The 18,371-nt window shown below is 35.8% G+C and overlaps 1 protein-coding gene across 2 annotated transcripts in view; it reads left to right on the top strand.

Annotated features, from left to right (window-relative positions):
* The window catches only part of ACAP2 (ArfGAP with coiled-coil, ankyrin repeat and PH domains 2), a 144,341-nt gene that overhangs the window by 69,642 nt on the left and 56,328 nt on the right, over positions 1-18,371 (top strand). For both annotated transcript variants that reach the window (XM_046658218.1, XM_046658219.1), the window contains exons 3-4: positions 2,060-2,179; positions 2,971-3,024. In XM_046658218.1, the coding sequence (XP_046514174.1) occupies positions 2,060-2,179; positions 2,971-3,024 (174 nt within the window). The remainder of the gene's footprint in view (positions 1-2,059; positions 2,180-2,970; positions 3,025-18,371) is intronic.

An 18,371-nucleotide genomic window follows, 5' to 3' on the forward strand; every position in this document is an offset into this window, starting at 1 on the left:
GAATGTTCCTGCAGGATATTCTGTAGAATGTATATTGGAAAACATTGAGCTATCATTATGTCTTCTTCATCTACAGTTCATAACTCACTGTAATCTGGCTACAATCCCCCAGTCAGTTTCTCTTAAAACTATTCTTGACAGGGGTGATCGTGTATTTTTGTCACCAAACTCAATGGATATTTTTTAATTCATTTTGAAACTTGACCTTTATGGATTTTCAACTTTTTTATCATCCATCTTTTGATGCTTTCTTCTTTCTTGGCTTTGGTGAAAAATTATTCTCTTGCTTTTCCTCCTATCTTTCCCTCTTCCTCTTTTGTCTCCTTTCTGTCTAGTCTACATGCTTTGCCCTCTGCTTTCTGTCTAGGATTTGGCACTGTGGCACTCTTGCTGTATATTTGCTGATGACTCCTGTATCTGTATTCACAGCACACTCCTCTTTTCTTAAGCTTCAAACATCTGTTTTCACTTGTGTTTGATAGACTTTCCATTTGGCTTATCTCATACGCCCAACACAAAAACAAGAATCTCTGCTGGCCAGAATAGTGTCTTTGTGTGAATCAGTGTCTTGTAGCCCATATAGCCTTTGGCACTCAGAGCTCAGGCTGGATTTCACCCTCTACTTTTCCCCTTGGTATGATGCAGTCTGCATAACTGTACACGTGTACTTGCCTGTAGTTCTTGAATTTGTCTCTCCTCTTCTCCCCCTGCTTGCTGCCTGAATTCAGGTTCTTAGGTTTTTGGTCTAACCTTGTCTTTATTCTTTCTATTTCCTTATCTTTATATTTTCTCCTTTTAGGTCATCATTCTGAATTGGAACTCTGGTTAACTCGCCCAGTTAATGTCCGTAATTATTTCCCATTACTTTTCATGTACAATTGAATGCCTTAGTATTGCACACAAGAATTTTCCTAATCTGGGCCTTGTCTACATTTCCACACTTCACGAAGTTGCTTACTGCCTCTAGTTTGCCCTGCTCTCTTAAGCTTCTGGGCCTTAGCACATGCTGTTCCTTGAGTAGTGTCTTCTCATTACCCTTGTCTGATTGGCTAATTCCTGTTGTTCTCCAGGGCTTTTGTCAAGTGTTGCCTTTTCTGGGAATCCTTCCCTGATCTCTGTAGTCCTGGTTAGATGTTCTTCCTTTGTTCACTCATGCATGGTTTTGTCATGCATAGCAGTTGTGTTTGTACTGTGTAGAATTTATCTGCTTGTCTACTGGTTAAGTTAGAGCTCCTGAGAGCATAGATTATATTTTCAATTCCTGTTCCTCTAGGCTCTAGGGCCGCAGTTTTAAATTATACTCCTAAGATCCTTTAGGTGTTTTCTGAAGTTTTTCTGGGCTCTTTATCCTTTTCTTGGTTCCCCTACCTGTCCATCCCACCCCTCAGTATCTTTTTAATGTTTGTTATTCATCCAAGATTTTGTTTGTTCAAAGAAATGTTTTGTGTCTAAATGAAAGAAAGAAGGAAGGGAAAAAAAGAGAGGAAAGGAATGAAAGAGAGAAAGATGAAAGAAAGAAAGAAGAAAAGAAAAAGCTTGGTTTTGAGACTTAACATAATGCTTAGAACAGTAGGCAATGGAGAAATATGGTTGATTAATCGATTTAGACATCTGCTTTGATAGACTGATATTGAAATGACCAGCATTATTAACCGATCATATCAGTTTATGCCCCTTTCCTCTAACATACCACAGTTGTTTTAAATTTAAATTTTTTTTATCATACTACTTGCTCTGCCTGATGTTTCCTTTTCTTTGAAGAGGTGCTTAATACATTTTTACGGAGTTAATTAATGGGATTGAATTTGACTTGATAAAATGATTTTTTATTGTTGTTATCAGCTCACCTGAAAGATCAGCTTTTTTGGTACAACTTTCCTATGAGTTTACTTTATAAACCAAAGGAAAAAAGAACAATTTTCAATTAGTCTATTTTGGGTTTATTGATGAACCATAATTTATCTTACCTAGGCTAACTCATGTGGTTACTGCTAACATTTGTTCAACTAAGTAATTTGTAAAATTGTTTTCAAACTGATGTAATGTTGGTCTTTTTCAGCTTGTGAAGCTTTGTATTGCGATGATTGATACTGGAAAAGCCTTTTGTGTTGCAAATAAACAATTCATGAATGGGATTCGAGACCTGGCACAGTATTCTAGTAATGATGCTGTAGTTGAGGTTAGTATTATTAAAATTAATTAAAATGATAAATGCAACAAGACATTAAAGAATTATGCGTCATTTACCTTATTGATAGTTACAGTCGTTATTAAAATTAGAAGTAGAAAAGCTATCACCATAAGTGTTGTCTTGTAAAATTTTGTTTTCTTGGATAGTTAGAAGTTGATGTTGATTTGCATTATCAGTGTAAGTTTATGTGCTGCTAGGTGAGCTGAAGCATGGGAAAGAGGGTGTGAGCAGAGAGAGCAGGATGTATTTACTGGCAGCTGCTTCTGGGGCAAGCAGAGAGCATTAACCTAAGAATAGTATCTAACTGTACGTAAAGGGGGCTGCATAGGAAAGTTCTGGTCAGCTAGCTATGCTGGCTTAACTTAGACCCCTTGCTGTACTATGTGGTATTTTGATATTTCTTTCATGAGGAATAATAACTGGTGAAGAAATGGGTGTAGTTTGATGATTATTTGATGCATAGATGCTTAGATAGTCACAGACTTGATACACTCAATTTTACCTTTATGCTCATGTATGCCATTCCTCTTTGTTAGCAGAGTACCGTTGATATGGCAGTACTAATTTTTTTTTTTTTTACTATTCTAGTGTTTTATGTTACTACATAGACTTGACCTTTCTACAGAGCATGCCCATGAGGTAGTGAGATTGTCCTTGGAAATAAATGTATTTTACAATGGAACTTGATCTTGCTATTAGAAATGCTGTAGTAACATTTTTATGTCCTATTTTTGAGGCTTTTTAAATGACTTGGTTTTCTTTTGGTTTCTTTCTTATAGACCAGTTTGACCAAGTTTTCTGACAGTCTTCAAGAAATGATAAATTTTCACACAGTAAGTGTCAGTAAGTAGGTGTTATTATGACCATGTTAATATTTTAGTTCTTTTCTTAAGTGGCAGTGTATTATAAAATTACTAAAGTTGGAATTCAGTGACTTTGATTTACCAACAACTTTTTAGTCGAGTCAACCTAAAATGTGTGTGTGTGTGTGTGTGAGAGAGAGAGAGTATATACATTTTATTTCCCATTCTAAAATAGTGAACTTAAGTATACACCCATAAAAGCTATTTTTCCCTTTAAGTAGTGCCTTTGTAAGTTTTTAAGCAATTATTTCAAGAATAAAGAAGTAAAAGTCATAATTCTACATTTAGCTATTTCTTTTAAGATACTTACAAATGTATCTTGTCTAATCAATTACCAATATTAAAGACTGCTGTAGTCTTTGAGCTATTTATACGTGTGTTTAAGATTTGAGGGCATTTATCCTTCAAGAACGAGGGATATATATTACTTCTGGAATGTCAGGAAATTCCTTTATAAATTTTGTAAAAGTTTACTGAAGATATGGTGACTTATAAACTATATACTTCTTATAATTTTTAAAGAAGCTTAACATATATTGCTGTCATATAATCATTCAGTGCTTCAAAATTTATTAGTAGCTGTCTGTAACAAAAATATCAACGTTTATATTCTTTATCAAATCTGCTAATTTTTGGTTCTTTGTCAATTTGATTTTCTTAATTTTTTCCTGTCAACATATTAAGGATGAAGTTATCTGATAATATTTATTTTAATTGTAGTAAAAATTTTAGTTGTACCAAAATTAGCATGTACAAGTATCTGCTTCAGTTCCTGCTTTCAAAAATCAGATTTGTTTGAAGCAAGGTTTGTAAGTATAGTTTGCTTCAAGAGGATAGAGATTGGTCATTTTAGTGCTAGTGCTGTTAATGTGCACCTAGTTTCCTGAACTGATTCAATAATGTGTTTTTTTCGTTTTCTAAAATTAGAAGCGATCAATGTTTTTTGACTTTAACATTGTAAAAAGAACACAGGATTTAGATAGAGACAACTTAGATTGAGTTTAGGCTCCACTGTTATTAGCCAAATAATTTTGGTCACTTAATCACTTTCACTTTTCAGTTTACTGTTCTATAAAAAGGTAATAGAATTTGCCATGCCTGTATGTAAGGGTGTTGTGAGGAACAAAATATGTGAAAGTAGACTCTGGGGAGTGATATTTCTTTCTTTACTGTATTAATTGGCATCTATTCAGGGAAATAGAAACCACTTAGAGTATTTCTGATAGAAAGGTTTTAATACAGTGAATCGGTTACAAAAGTATTAGAAGAGTTGGAGGAGTAAAAAAAGCTGGGGTGATGCCACGTAGAGGTTAGATATTGCCAATAAAGCTATTGGGAAGCAGCTATTGCCCCTAGGGCTGGAGAACAGAAGTGAAAGTCATGTTACCAGAGCCTGTAAGTACTGCACTGTTGAGAATACTGCTGTTGTTACCCATCCAGGAAGCCAGGAGCCCGCCCTCTTGTTGCTGCTGCAAGAGCCAAGGAGCCTGCAGTCCCATTGACACTGCCTGGATTGGTCACGACTGCTGCTCAAAGTTGGAGTAGCTCATAGTTGCTCACTGATGGCTGTGTCAGAACAGAAACAGAAAAAAAAATGGCTGCTTTTTATCTCCTTCCTCTTAACCTAACATCAGCTACCATTGGCAGAATCTAACCTCTTAGCTTGCAAGGGGGTCCTGGAAAAATGCTTTGCAGATGTCTAGCCCCTGGTAGTCTAGAGGAGACTATGCAAAGGTGATGTAGTGGTGACAGCCAACAAACAACCAGCACATCAACTATAAAGGCTATAATTTTGAAAATATTTTTTGGTGGCAAATTATTGTGTGACTTTTTATCCTTAAAACTTTCCTATGAGGCGGCTGGCCCCATGGCCAAGTGGTTAAGTTCATACACCCTAGCTTCAGTGGCCCAGGGTTTCACTGGTTTGGATCCTGGGTGTGGACGTGGCACCGCTCATCAGGCCATGCTGAGGCAGCATCTCACATAGCACAACTAGAAGGACTGACAACTAAAAAAATATACAACTATATACTGGGGGCATTTGGGGAGAAAAAGCAGGAAAAACACTCCATAAAACTTTCCTATGACTTTTCTCTTTCGATGCATTCCATATCTAACACATTAGCAAGATATACCCCAAATCCACCTATCAAAAGTTTCTCTGCCACCTCCAAGTCTAAACTACTACCACCTCTTGTTTAGAATTGTACAACAGCCTCCCAACTTGCTTCTTTTCCTGCCCTTCTACAATGAGTTCTGTTTACAGCAATCATAATGAACTTTTAAAAATGTATTGGGACAGCTCTGGTGGTCTAGTGGTTACATTCAGTGCATTCCCCTTTGACAGCCTGGATGAAGATCTACACGGTTCTGTTAGTGGCCATGCTGTGCTGGTGGCCCACATACTGAAAAATAGAGGAAGATTGGCATGGATATTAGCTCAGGGTGAATCTTCCTCAGCAAAAAAATAGTAATAATAAAATAAAATAAATGAATTCACAGCGCTCTCCTGCTGTAGCTCCCATCACTCTCAGGATAAACTTACTATGGCCTACCACACGCAATATGATCAGGCTTCTGCTGATGACTGCCTGATCTCATCTTTACTCTCTACCTGGCTGTAGCCACTTGGATTCTTTGTTATTCTTTGAACATGCTGAACTAATTCTCATCTTAGGGCCTTTGCACTTGCAATCTGTTTCGTGTGGCATGCTCTTCCTTCACATCGATGTGTGACTAATTTCCTTACCATATTCCTTCTCTTTCTACAAGTCTCTCTCACTTCATTTAGGTCACTCTCTCTCAGAGAAGCCTTCCTTGACCACCCTACAGTCACTTTTCATCATTTTACACTGCCTTTTACACACACACTCACACATACACAGATCATGTGTATGCACATGGTCTAGATCTTCCATATATGTACTTATTTTATTGTCTGTTCTGAGTTTCATGACTGCGGGCACTTTGTTATATTTATCTCTCCTCCGACCACAACTGCTTCTCCTACTGCTACTGGAAGAGTTCCTGGTAGAAAAGAGTTACTCAAAGCAGGGTTAAGAGACTAAGGTTATGAGCTTAGGAAAACTCTTAAATGTTTTTTTATAGTCAATAAATGAATAAAAATTTGTTAAATCAGTGACAAAGCACAGCAAATAGACAATTTAAAGTATTAAACATTTTTTTGAAGTATTTAATTTTTCTTTTATTGTTCCTTGCACTTAAAAAACTTCAGGATCTCTGTTTTGACTGTAGAATTTGTTGCTTTAAAAAGATAATTTGCAAACTAAGAGGAGATCATTATTTGTCTGCCTAGAGGTGTTGAAGGCTGTGTTTGGCGAGCTTGTGTGTGTTTACATATCTGCTTATATATATGTATAGAGAGAGAATTCTGTCTGATATGACACCCAGATGTCCAGTGCCTTTCTGATTTTATTCCCATATTCCTTTTTACTGCATCTCAGAAATTTTCCTACTAATAGATATAAGTATGAAATTGTGAGACCTTAGTTTACTTTCTTTTAATCTTCTTTCCTTTTATGGTTGCTATGCTGTCTGCTTTACCTGGCCTTTTTGCTGCTCACTAACGAATACTTTTTTCTTAATTTTTCCCAGTAGGAGTGACTGGTGTGTACTTGAATCAGAATTCTTATATTTGTGGCAAAGGTTCTTCCCCCATCGTAACACGATATACTTCACTTTAACTAGAATGTGGATAAGGATGACATATCTTGTTTACAGTTATATCTCCAGTACTTGCATAATTTTCATCCTGGGGATGTCATTTAATTTTTCTAAGCTTTACATTCCTCCTCTGTAAAATGAAGGGGGTTTACTAGATGACTTTTAATTATAAAAATTCTAAGATCATAAAGCATTATTTATTATAAGATTTAAGTATGACCTTTGTTAAAATGTGGAGAAAGCCTAGTTATATAAAATGCTTTATTGTAGTAGCATTCTCTACGATGAAATTTTAATTACACAGCGTTACAGGATAAAGGAGGAGTCTTTATAGGATAAGAAAGTGCTTTCTAAAAGGCGATAAGCAATGGAATCTGCTTTACATTCTATAGCAGAGTTCCTAAGACTTTGGTTTTGGTGTATCAGTTTGTGTCAGGATAAAAGGCTAGATATTCTAGAGATGTCATTTATGAATAACTTTGTGGGCTTAAGTAAATGTTTGAAATAATAGAATGATTTGTATTATTAGCCAAGTGAGATTAAGCATAGATTAGGATTAGATTATCCAGTCATTTAAAAAATATTTGAATTCTTTTGTGATTTATTTCTTCTGTAATAGATAGTACTGTTTCTTATTCCTTATAGAATGAGGATTTCCTAGGCTTGCTCTTTAACTCATGTCTTTATAAGGTGCTGACTCATGACTTTTCAGAGCAGGTCATGTGTGCTACATTCTGCTACGTACTAGACTTGATTTGAATGCTGACTTGTTTTCCTGGGATTTAGGGATTTCTGTAACCTCACTGATGACTTTTGGATTCTAATTTGCCGTTGGTATAAGGAACTTGGACTATTTATTTGATTGTCATCTTTGCTGACTTTAAAGTTGAGTTGCTGCATAAATTCTGTGAAAACGTGTGACCTTTTTTGTTTTTTCTGTTTGATTTTCCATATTATTTCCATATTTCCAGTTATTCCGTAACTACTTATTCACTCAACAAATGGTTTTAGCAAGTCAGAATACAGTAGTTTAGTGACTTTCCACTGTTCTTATGGCACAGAGAGAAACTGATGGTCGTATTATTGTGGGACACTGGAGAAAACTGCAGGGGGACATGAGGGTGTCATGTCCTATTTGGGTGTTGGTGAAAAATGCTTAAATTTCTTTTTTATGGAATTATGTTAAAATAATTTAATTAATATGTAATAAATAACTTCTTTTTATAGAATTATGTTAAAATAAAACACAGTATAGGGAAGATATTACATACAATTCCAAATATTTTAAAAATATTTTAGTGAGAAACTTGAGCTAGCTTCTGTGAACATAACTTTTTAAAAAAATAGATCTTATGCATGAAATGGTTTCAAGAAATTCCTCATCAAGATTTTAAAATTGACAGTCTCTTAAATTCTTGGTGGTTGTCATTGATGAGAACTTCTTCTGTGTAAGTAGGCCTGTTAGTGAAAGGCAGACGAGTGTTTATTGCCCTTTCCACCTGATTGACGGGAGCTCATTTATCCCATGTAATTAGAATTTAAATAATTCCATCTCTTTAAATTGTACTTTAAATGAGCAGTCATTCATTAAGTGGGACTGCTCTTCCTTTTGTTTCATTGACATATGTGATGCTTAAATTTTCTGGCATAAGTTGAATGGATTTTGAGTAAAATAATGATAAAGCTTTCCCGCAGGTATTCACAGAAGTTGCTCTCCCTACTTCCCCCCACCTTCTACCCACTTTAATAATTCTCTATGTGGATTCAGATTATAGCACTGACTCATTAGTGACTCATTCTCAGCCTCTCGTTTCCAACACTTTGAATCCATAAAGTTTGTCAGTATATGTTGTCAAAAATATTGAGGATTGCTTTGAAATAAATTCATCAGATTGAACTTCACACCATCTTTTAAAGTCAGTAACTAGCATTAAACAAATCTGCAAGTTGAGATTTGTTCCTTTTAAACTTTTTGAATTCTACTTTTAACTCATAAATTTAGGCAAAATTTTTTTGGGGACAGCCAGTACACTTTTGCATGAGACAGCAGAGTGATATTCTCGTGTCATTTCTTTACAAAAAGCTGAAAATGGATGAAACTAAATGTTTTGAATATTTTTAGATTCATGCATCATTTTGATAACATTTAGTTTGGAATTTGTATCTACATGCAGACTGTTACATATGAGAGATCCTTTGTGAAATAACATATTACTAAATCTTTAGAGTTTTCCAGATGAATTCTTAATGTAAATTTACATCCTGCTGTCATTGTGGCTGCACCATCAGTATGCACAATTACAATGTTTCCGTAATGTCTTTTGTTTAAAGTTTTCTTCTAGCATTTTGAATATTTCATCCATAGGAGTTTGTTTTGGTACTCTGCAAAACAATCACTGCTCTTCCAAGATTTCTATACAGAGATTTTAACGATTGCTGTTAACTTGAGCATAGTTATTAATGTGTAGAATCATCACTCAGTGATGAAAATTTTTTGATACAGTTGTCTTCTGGGTTAGTGATTATTGCTGTGTTTATGTGGCATACCATCGAATGCATCTGTTAATTTTGTTATTCAAATATGGCACCTTTTCTATTTCTTTGCTTCTTTGAAAATTAAAAAGTTCTGACATTTTCCTTGCATGCTGGTATATTGTGCAAGTTTGCAGTTGTATGGGGCCTTCTGGCTCTACCTCTTAATTAGGTAACCTTGTAACTATCTTCTTAATATAGTATTGTAACTAATCTCATAAAAGAACTTTGTTTCTTACTTTGTGTTTGCAGAAGTTTAGAGTACAAATCTTTTTCTATATGAAATGGATATTTTGTGTTGATGTCCTGTATGATTTGCTTCTGCCATTGCTTTATTTGATAACTCTTTGATATAAAAGGATATTTAGGTCGAAGAGGAGAATTTTGGACCATTCTGTTTGTCTTCTGAATGTAATGACTTTCCTGCATTATTTAATGAAAAAGTTGGCCATTATGGTAGGAAAACAACAATTAGTAAAAAGCAAATCTATCTAAATATGAAGTGAAAATAGTATATGTATTAAGGTTCAGAAATTGATTATGTGTCAGTATAATTTTCTGCACCATTTGGTAAAATAGGAAATATTAATTCATTTTTGTCAATTCAATAAATATTACTCTCATGTATGATTAAAAAAAATCAAATTGTTAAAATCTTTTGAATCTGCAAAGACCTAGAATTCCATTTAAAATGATTTAATTATCTGCATTTAATTTCATCTTCAGAAACAAATGTTTTTTAATAATTAAAAATAAAACAGTGAAATTTCATCAAGAGTCAGACTTTGGCTTATTAACATCAAAAGCCAGTAATAAATAAACACTAAGAAGAACAGCCAAAACAATAAAATCACTTACATTCTAATAGGAATATCTCAAAACAAATGATAATACTAAGGAAACAACCCTACATACCTTGTTAGTAGGAAAATGAAAAATAAGAGCAAAAGAAAGATGAAATATTTGACAATGGTTATAAAACAAAGAAGCGATGGCAAACAAATTGTGACTAAAATAGTTTTGGATGATTCAAATGGTAATGTCAGGGGAAAAGTTATATATTTGCCAAAGTGATAGTTATTGCATTTAAACACTTAGAGCAAGTCATACAAATAGTATTAAAATATAGTTTCAGCAGTTGTTAATTTCTGAATGGTTGTACTAAATAGTTTATAACTTTTTAAATCACTATAAAAACTTAAAACATCAGTATTTTGTGTATGACTGTTGACATCTTATCAGTTATCTCTGTTTAATAGCCACCCCCAAATTTAGTGATTTAAAACAACCATCATCATTTATTTGGGCAGGTGTGGAGGGACCTGCTTGTCACTGCTCCAGGTGATGTTGGCTGAGTGCCTTGTTGTGACTGGAGGATCCAACATGACTCTTGCCTCAGGTCGGGTAGCCAGAATGGCTGGAATTGGCCAGGCTTCTCTGGCCCTTTGGCTTCTCTCATTCTCTAGGACTTTTATAGTGTGGCCTCTCTCTAGCAGGGTAGCTCAACTTCTTAATGTGATAGTTAGCTTTCCAGAGGGTGAAATCAGAAGGTGTAAGACTGTCTGACTTCCAGTCACACAGGAACACTTCTGCCTCATTCTTTTGGTCAAAGCAAGACTCAGGGCCACCCCAGATTCAAGGGAAAGGGAAATAAACTCTACCTCTTGGTGGGAGAGTGGCATGCTTGTGGAGAGATGAGAGGAATTATTGGTGGCCGTCTATATAGACAGTCTACCATATCTTTCAACACAGTTGTAATGTATGCCATGATCCAAGCTTTGAGTTCCTTAACGGTAGTAAATTGGTCCCTATCCCCAGGGATTTTGATATATGTCATCTGGAGTGTAGCATTCGAATTTTAAAATCTCGCTTGGTGATTCTAAAATGCATTGAAGTTTGAGAACCATTACTTTAGATCAGTGATTCTAGAATGTGGTCCCTGGACCAGCAGCATCAGCGTCACCCAGGGACTTGTTAGAACTCCACCATCTCAGAGCCCACCCAAATCTACTGAGTCAGAAACTCTGAGGCTGGGAGTCAGGAATGTGTGTTTGAATATGCCTTCCAGGTGATTCTGATGTACGTGAAAGTTTGAGAACCACTGTTCTACAGCAGGGGTTTGCAAACAATGACTCGCAGGCCAAATCTAGCTGTTGCCCTTTTTTGTTTTTGCATGTAAGTTTTTGTTTTTCCGAGAGAGATTAGCCCTGAGCTAACATCTGCCAATCCTCCTCTTTTTTTTTTTCCTGAAGAAGACTGACCCTGAGCCAACATCTGTGCCCATCCTCCTCCACTTTATATGTGGGACGCCCACCACAGCCTGGCTTGTTAAGCGGTGCCATGTCCGCACCCAGGATCCGAACTGGTGAACCCTGGGCTGCCGAAGTGGAATGTATGCACTTGACCGCTGCACCACTGGGCCGGCCCCTGCATATAAATTTTTATTGGAACAGAGCTATGCTCATTTGTTTCTGTATTGTCTATGGCTGCTTTCGCAGTACAACAGCGGAGTTGAATAGTTGTGACAGAGATCACATGGCTCACAAGCCTAAAATGCTATTTAGCTCTTTACAGAAAAAAATGTGCTGACCTCTGCTCTAAAGGGCTACTTTATTTTTGCCCCCCTCCAGGGACTGTATCTGTCATGACACTCACTGAAGAAAGGCCCCGTTCTGCTTTAGTGAAAGTGGTTTAGCTGCCTTGATGCATTCTTCTCAGTGGAGTGGTAGTGGATGAACCAAGGCTGCAACCCAGACTGGTTAAAATCAGAATCGCCAGGAATAAGAACCAGGCATCAGTCATTTTCCAAGCTCCCGAGGTCATTCCAGTGTGCAGCCCAGTTTGAGAAACAGTGCATTGCTTTCTCTAAACAAGCTACTTGGAAATCTTGGTAAATGCAGATTCTGATTCTGTAAGGGGGGGGCGGCTGGTTCTGGAGATTGTTCATTTCTAACAAGCATCTGGGTGAAGTGGATCATGCTGGCTCACAACTGGGGAACTTAAAAAATTCCTAAGTTTCACCAGTGTTTCTAATTATCTCAGCATCAGGGGATTTAAAACTTCCCCAGGTTATTCTAATGGGCAACCAATGCGAGAACCCCTGGGTTAGAGCATTTTCTCTCAGTCTTCCTGTAACAGAATCGTCTAGCAAACTTACTGAACATACAGAAGGATCCCATCCTTCTTCAGCAAGGTTGGACCTTTGTATTTTTTGTTAGCTTTGCAGGTGATTTTGATTCACATCCAAGCCAGTGAAGAAGCAGTGCCTCACGGGAATGAAGAAAGGGAGAAAGAAGTTTAGAGACACAGGTTAGGACAAGCTGAGGATGTATAAAAAGAGGAACAAATAATAAACATTCATTTACGTATTAGGACCTGTTCCTGATGATAGCAAAGAAGAGTCCTCTTGATTTATTATACACCTATTTATTACAGGCCTAATGAGATTAACCAAAAGATTCAATGAATCCACAGTGCCAACGGCCACAGCCCTGTGCCTTTGTATAGATTCTGGAAAGGACAGGAATGATTATATCATGTAGAATCATCAGAACAGAGTGCTGTGGTAGCTTGTAATATTTAAATAGATTTATAAAAAAGCCACAAAATTTATACCTCGAGCCAATGGGACCTAAATGATAAGAACTGGAAACAGGACTAATATTATTTATAAATGTGTAGCCTATTTTACCAAACTTCCTAGAGTGTCTGCCATCTGTGTGGTGCATCTCAGCTTTCCTCTTTTCCTGAATGCAGCAGAGGTAGTGTTGATTTAACTGGATCCAGACATGAATGGGGAATAACTGAGTGTAAGCCATTACTTTTTAACAGCCATATATTATCCATGCACTTTAGTAAGATCCTTTTATAATTAGCAGATAGGTCAAGTGACGTATTGTTGATTATTTGTCATACGTATGTTGCTAGGAATACTACTATTAATTTCCAGAAATGGAACTGAACTGTAGCTTTTGTGTTGGTATCTTGTTTTTTTCCCCCAGAATCTGTCAGTGTGGTTTTATTATACCATCCCAGGTTTTGTAGTATGGAAACGAAAGAGAAGACCTGAGATGTACTCAGTTCTGAGAATAAAACAATTTTTTTGGTCTAAAAACCTAGATAAAGTTTTTGGGTGGTTGCTGAGCTCTTTGAGTAAGATCCAGATCAGAAGCCCCAACTAGTGAAGGCAGTAGAACTCAAGGAAAAGGGGGAAATGAGGTCAAGGGCAAAATCTTAGGGAAGAGTCTTGCAAACTTCATTTGGTACCTAGCTTCAGGGACATTGCCAAAGCTACTTTTATTTTAGTCTCTGATTCTTTAAAGTCTTTTATTGCTTTTTACTTTGAGCACATTAAAAGGAATGCTGTGAATTCTCTCAGCGGGGTATAGATTAGTGACTTAGGAAATGAGGCTGATTGAGGCAGCTCTGTGCAACAGTTCGCCACAGAAAAAAAAAGGGTCAGCTGTGAGGTAGCTGTGTCGCTTGAGGTTAGCAAGTAGGAGATAGAGCTTTTACTCGGTTGCCTTTGCATTAACGACATACTTTCCGCTCTAATGGAGGTGTCAAAAATGTGTTAGCTAGATTATCACACTTTCCTGAAATACTTCTCATTCATTCTATTCAAATATAAAATTTAGTTTAGGTGATGCTGTATTTTGGAGGATGTGGATAGTAATATTTTCATAGTTTTAAAACAATGACAGTACTATGCAGAAAAACATTTTTTTCTCTCTGGGATGTATTGATATTTTTTAAATAGCATTACTGAGGAATAATTGACATAAACTGCATATTAAAGTACAATTTGATAAAGGTAGACATATATATATACCTCCATGAAACTGTCACTTCAGTAATTTAATGAATAAAACAATCACACTCCAAAAGTTTCCTGTGCTACTTTATAATTTCTTTACCTCTTCCTTGTTCTTAGTCAATCACTGATCTGCTTTCTATCGTTATTGGTTAGTTTGCATTTTCTAGACTTATATGTAAATGGAATCCTTTTTCTTTTGTCTAATTGCTTTTTTTAACCCTCTTTTTTTTTTTTTTTTAAAGATTTTATTTTTCCTTTTCTCCCCAAAGCCCCCCAGTACATAGTTGTGCATTTTTAGTTGTGGATCCTTCCAGTTGTGGCAGGTGGGACACTGCCTCAGCATGGCTTGGCGTGCGGTGCCATGTCTGTGCCCAGGATTCGAACCGGCAGAAACCCTGGGCCACAGAAGCAGAGCACACGAACTCAACCACCTGGCCACAGGGCCAGCCCTGTCTAATTTCTTTGTAATTGTTTCAAGATTCAGTCATGTTGTTGTGTGTATCAATAGTTCATTCTTTTTTTTTGTTATCGCTTAATAGTATTGCTCTGTATGGATATATCATGATTTGTTTATCCATTCACCTGTTGATGGATGTTTTAGTTATCGATTGCCGTGTAACAGATTACCCTAAAACATAGTGGCTTAAAACAACAAACATTTATTATCTCACAGTTTCTGGGCCAGGAATTTTTAGAGACTTGGCTGAGTGATTCTGGCTCAGAGTCTTTTATGAGGTTGCTATTAAGATGTTGGCTGGGGCTGCAGTCATTTGAAGGCTTCACTGGCGCTGGAGGATCCAATTCCAAGATAAGGCTCATGGCTCCAGGCCTTAGTTTCTCACCTAGGAGCCTCTTTCTAGGGCTGCTTAAGTGTCCTTACTTCATGGAATCTGGTTACTCCCAAAACAAGTGATCTAAGAAGAAGGAGAAACCTGCAATACTTTCCGTGACCTAGTCTCATAAGACACACATTGTCACTTCCTCCATATTACTATTTGTTAGAAGCAAGTTACCACAACCAGCCCACTCTCAAGGGAAGAAGGATCAGGCTCCACTTGTGAAGGGAAGAGTATCAACGAATTTGTAGATGTATTTTAAAGCCACCACAATGAACGTTTGAGTTGTTTCTGGGCTTGGCTGTTACAAATAAAGCTGCTTATAAAAATGTATGTAAAAGTCTGTATAGACGTATGCTTTTATTTCTTTTGTCTAAATAGCTACGAGTAGAATGGCTAGTTTGTAAGATAGGGTTATGTGTAACTTTTTACAAAACTACTTGTATAGTGAAGACTGCAAAACATTGCTAAGAGAAACTAAGGAAAGAAGAGTTTCTTTTCTTTTTTACTTATTTATTAATGTTTACAATAATGATGTTAACATTATTTTGTATAATAAATTTCTAAAAAATTCTAGTTTCTTCAAAGAAATTAAAGAAAACCTCCAAAAATTTGGACATTATTTTCCAAAGTTGATTGTATCATTGTACACCAGCAGTGTGTGAGAGTCCTAGTTGCTCTGCATGATCACTTGGTATGGTCATTCTTTCTAAATTTAGTATGGTTTAAATTTGCATTTTCTTAGTAACTAATGATGCAGGGCATCTTTTCATGTTTGTCATGCATGTATCTTCTTTGGTGAAATGTCAGGTCTTTTGCCTGTTTAAAAAAAAAAATTGGGTTGTTTATTTTCTTTCATTTAGTTTTAGGAGTCCTCTCTATATCCCAGATATGTCTTTGTCAGATAAATGTTTTACAGATATTTTCTTCCAGACTTTGGCTTGTCTTTGTCATTTTTGTAGCAGTGTCTTTTGAAGAGCAATAGTATTTAATCTTGATGAAATCAATGTATTGATTTTTTAATTTATAATTTTCTTTTTGTGTTCTATTAAGAAATCTTTGCCTAACTTGAGTTCACTAAGATTTTATTCTGATCCATTCTGAGTTAATTTTTGTATATGTTGCCTGCCTGGTAAGGGTACGGGGTTGAGGTTCTTTTCTTTTGCATACGGCTCTTCAGTTGTTTGTTTCAGCCCCATTTGCTCCCCAGATTTTTTCCCTATTGGCACCTTTTGTTAAAAAAAATTGACCTTATGTGTGGGTCATTTCTGGACTCTATTCTGCTTCATTGATCTTTTTGGCCATCTTTCTTCCAGTACCTCAACTGCTTTGATTAGTGTAGCTTTTATTATGTCTCGAAATCAGGTGGTGTAGGTATTCCAGCTTTGTTCTTTGTTTTCAAAATTAGTTTGACTGTGCTAGGTCCTTTATGTTTCCATATAAATTTTAGAATCAGGTTTTCACTGGTATTTAGAGTGGGATTGCATCAAATCTATAGATCAATTTGTTGAGAATTGACATCTTACTAATATTGAGTCTTCTGATCCATGAATGCAGTATATCTCTTCATTTATCTAAGTTTTCTTTAATCTCTCTTGGCAATAATTTGTAATTTTCAATGTACAAATCTTGCATATCATTTGTCAGATTTATCCCTAAGCATTTCCTATTTGATGCTATTGTACATGATATTTTTTTAAAAGTTCAATTTCTAGTTAGTCATTGCTGGTGTATAGAAATACCACTAAAAAAAAGAGAGAGAAAGAAATACCACTGATTTTTGTATACTGACTTTGTCTCTGCAACCTTGCTGAATTAACTTTTTGGTTCTAGTAGATTTTCCTGCAGATTCCACAGTGTTATCTATATAGTCAATCATATTGTCTGTAGATAAAGGCAGTTTTATATTCTTCCTTTCTAATATGTATGCTTTTTATTCATTTTTCTTTCTTGATTGCATTGCTAGGATTTCGAGTTCAATGTTGAATAGAAGTGATGAGAGCAGACATCCTTTCCTTGTTTCTGATCATAGGGGGAAAATTGCCTTTCACCACTAAATATGATGTTAGCTGTAGGTTTTTTATATGTGCATTTTATTGGGTTGAGGAAGTTCCCTTCTGTTTCTAGATTCCTGAGAATTTTTATCAGGAATGGGTGTTGGATTTTGTCAAATGCTCTTTTGCATCTATCGAGATTGTTATATAGTTTTGTTGTAGTCAGTTAACATGGTGTATTATATTGATTGATATTTGAAAGTTAAATCAGTCTTGCATTCCTGGGATAAATCCTACTTGGTCATGATATATTGTCCCTTGTATATACTGTTGTTATATGTGATTGCTATATATAGTTAAGAATTTTTGCATCTGTGTTCGTTAGGAATATTGGGTGTGGCCTTCTTCTTTTACAATGTCTTTGTCTGGCTCTGTCCCTCATAAGAATTTTCTCATAGAACAAATTTTCTGATAGAAGAGAGTTTTTGGGTAAGAGTTTGAATAGAAATAGTATTTTTTCTTCCTTAAATGTTTGGTAGAATTCACCATGAAGACATCTTTGTGGAGTTTTCTTTTAGGAGGGGTTTTTCTCTTTACTTACTTATTTTTGGGGGGAGTGGCTTTTTCTGATACTTTATTACCGGAAGTTGAAATAATTTTACAATAAACATTCAGGTACTCACCCACTAGCTATATTTGCTTTATCGCGTATCTATCCATTTATCTTCCCTCCTATCCATACATCAATCTACTTGTTTTTGATGCATTTCAAAGTAAGTTGTAGACAACAGTATATTTCACTCCTAAACAGGTTTCCACACATAATTATGAGTTTAATATTTTTACAGTTTTTAAAATTTTTTTGAGGTTAAATTTGAATACGGTTAAATGCATGTCTTAATGTGTACCATTCCATGAATTTTGACACATGCATGCACTTATGTAACCCAAATCTCTTTTAAGATAAAATCATTACTGTTACCCAGAAAGTTCTCCCATACTCTTCTCAGACAGACTCAACCCACACGCCCTAAGGCAAGTACTGTTCTGATTTTTGTCCATAACTAGTTTGACTTGTTCTATAACTTCATAGAAATGGAAACCTGCGGTATTTGTGTGTGTGTGTGTGTATGCGTGTGTGTGTGTGACTTCTTTCATTTGGCATACCATTTTTGAGATTGATCTATATTGTTACATGTATCAGTAGTTCTCTCCTTTTAGTACTTTATAGTGTAACTTAATTTCATTGTGGTCAGAGAACATGTTCTGTATGATGCCATATTCTTGCTTTATGTTTATTACGTGGTCAGTTTGCATAAATGTTAGTAGTGTTCCTCAGAAGAATGAGTATTTTCTTTGTGTTGGTTTTTTGTTTCTTTATCTGTCCTTTGAATCAACCTCATTAGTCATGTTGTTTGTTTCTTCTTAATTCTTTAAAAAATCTGTTGGTTTATA

Source organism: Equus quagga, chromosome 4 (genome assembly GCF_021613505.1).
Source record: "Equus quagga isolate Etosha38 chromosome 4, UCLA_HA_Equagga_1.0, whole genome shotgun sequence".
In the NCBI taxonomy this organism is placed as follows: Eukaryota; Metazoa; Chordata; class Mammalia; order Perissodactyla; family Equidae; genus Equus; species Equus quagga.